Source organism: Pyxicephalus adspersus, chromosome 3, assembly GCF_032062135.1.
Source record: "Pyxicephalus adspersus chromosome 3, UCB_Pads_2.0, whole genome shotgun sequence".
Taxonomy (NCBI): Eukaryota; Metazoa; Chordata; class Amphibia; order Anura; family Pyxicephalidae; genus Pyxicephalus; species Pyxicephalus adspersus.
The window spans coordinates 225047-227062 of NC_092860.1; the positions used below are offsets into that span (position 1 = coordinate 225047).

Below are 2016 nucleotides of genomic sequence, written 5' to 3' on the forward strand. Positions count from 1 at the left end.
ATATTCATAATATCTACTAGAACCCCTGTTCGGACATATTTCTGTAAGTTACAGGTCTACAATTTAAAAAAAAAATTCATGAAAAACAGTGGATCACTTTTGGTACAGAAATCTAGACCTCAGTGTAACGCTCAGGTGGTTAATGTAAGGAACCAATGAGAGGGCAGAAAATGAAAGCATATACACCTGGGATACCACCTGAGATGAAGACAAATGTCTGCAAAGGACAACAAACATCTCTCCGCTCTGGAAAGTGGGGTAACCCTTTATGAACAGGTAAGCTAAGCACGGGATCCTGGGATCTTACATGGAGGCATCATCCCCACCTGGCCAATCAAGATGACATAAAACCTGACACCAGGAAGAGGATGTTGACGAAGACAGGTAAGTGTTCATTAAAAAATATCACTTCAGCAATAATGAATTATAAATTGACATATTAGGAATCAATCTCCCTTTTTTCAGAGCCCGGTCAGAAGAAGTTTTAGCCGATAAACTCTCACTCACCATCTTCTCCGTCTTGCTGAGGTTAACATCCTTCTTGCTCTTCCTCCGAGCCTTGGAGTCCTCAATGTCTATAAGTCGGATAAGAGGCATGGTGCCCCCCCCAAGGAGGAGGATGGTGAACAGCACAATGATGATGGTTGTAGTTCCAATCAGCTGACGTTTCTCCATTGGCTCCAGCTCCAAGTGAAGACTTAGGGCGTAAGGAATGGCTCCGCGCAAACCTGGAGGGCCACAGGACAACATCATTAAAGCAGACCACAGCAGGGGCCCACACATAAGAGTGCAAACATTCATCACATACTACTCTTATAAATATTGTAGGTGGTATAAATAACTGGCACATCCACAATCATTACACAAATTAATTAAATGAACCATATAAAGTGCAGAGAATATTGGCTGCAGACAACGTTATCATCTGCTACAAGAGAACCTGTCACCTTATTTATTCTTACATGCCTTGAGAAGGATCGGAAATCTCAATCCAACCAACCCCTTTTTAGAAGTCGTGTCTAACTCTTTTTGTATATATTTAGAGATTGTGTGTTTTTGAACTTTTTTTAATACTGGACAATTATCATTACAACTAAAACGGACGTCAGCGCAGCCTGAGGGTGGCAGATTGTTTAACTTTCAGCTTGCATGTCACGGACGATCGAGTTATCACATGACTGGGGACCATTAGTTCCCATTCTTCAGTAGGTACAAGTGGATTTGCAAAGTGATAGAGCCCCTCCATCAGTAATGTAACAGAAAGCCCTGATGGGATAAAAAACAAAAAACAAAATTGTTCAACCCTCTTTCCTCCCCCAAACTGATCCAAGCAGAGCCCAAGGGGCCACTGGAAGTTTATCCTGCCAAAAGTCCTGAGAAAGGCTAAACTCTGGGGAAAGTCTCAGAGAGGTTGAGCCCTTTCCTGACTAAACAGGGCTGAGCGCCTCTAGCATTGCTCTCTCCAGACAGAACCTTGCGGAGTACCCAGCAGACTAAACTGCATTTTGTAAGGCAAAGCTCTGGAAAGTTTTCCCTGGGCCCCTGAACATGTTGGATAAACAGGTGATGAGCACCTGGAAGATTGTCTTGTCTCCCTGGAAGAACGAGCCAGAAGAGAGGCCAAGCCTCTGGCACACTCACCACTGAACCACATGATAAACATCATTTTCGGGGTGATCTTGTGATCGCGAAAGAAGTTAAGCAAATAGGAAAGAGGAAATATATTGACCGCACGACCCAGCAACACCAGAACCTGAGGAACAAGAAGCAAAATGTCAAAGAAACACACCAATGACAAATATTTATTATAAATAGCCACGTGAGTTATTACAGTGTCTGGTGATCTCTTCCCTGACAAGGAGACCTCCGACCACACACCATGTGACAAAGACCCCAACCATGACATACAAGACACTGACACAGGAACCCCAAGGAAGAGACCTCCACCCTGACAAGGAGACCTCCGACCACACACCATGTGACATAGACCCCAACCATGACATACAAGACACTGAC

At 43.9% G+C, this 2016-nt stretch overlaps 1 protein-coding gene across 2 annotated transcripts in view; it reads right to left on the reverse strand.

Moving 5' to 3' along the window:
* SLC9A8 (solute carrier family 9 member A8) overlaps positions 1 to 2016 on the reverse strand; it is a 23359-nt gene that overhangs the window by 3376 nt on the left and 17967 nt on the right. For both annotated transcript variants that reach the window (XM_072403250.1, XM_072403249.1), the window contains exons 13-14: positions 1642 to 1753; positions 508 to 728 (exon numbers count right to left, since the gene is read on the reverse strand). In XM_072403250.1, coding sequence (XP_072259351.1) covers positions 508 to 728; positions 1642 to 1753 — 333 coding nt within the window. The remainder of the gene's footprint in view (positions 1 to 507; positions 729 to 1641; positions 1754 to 2016) is intronic.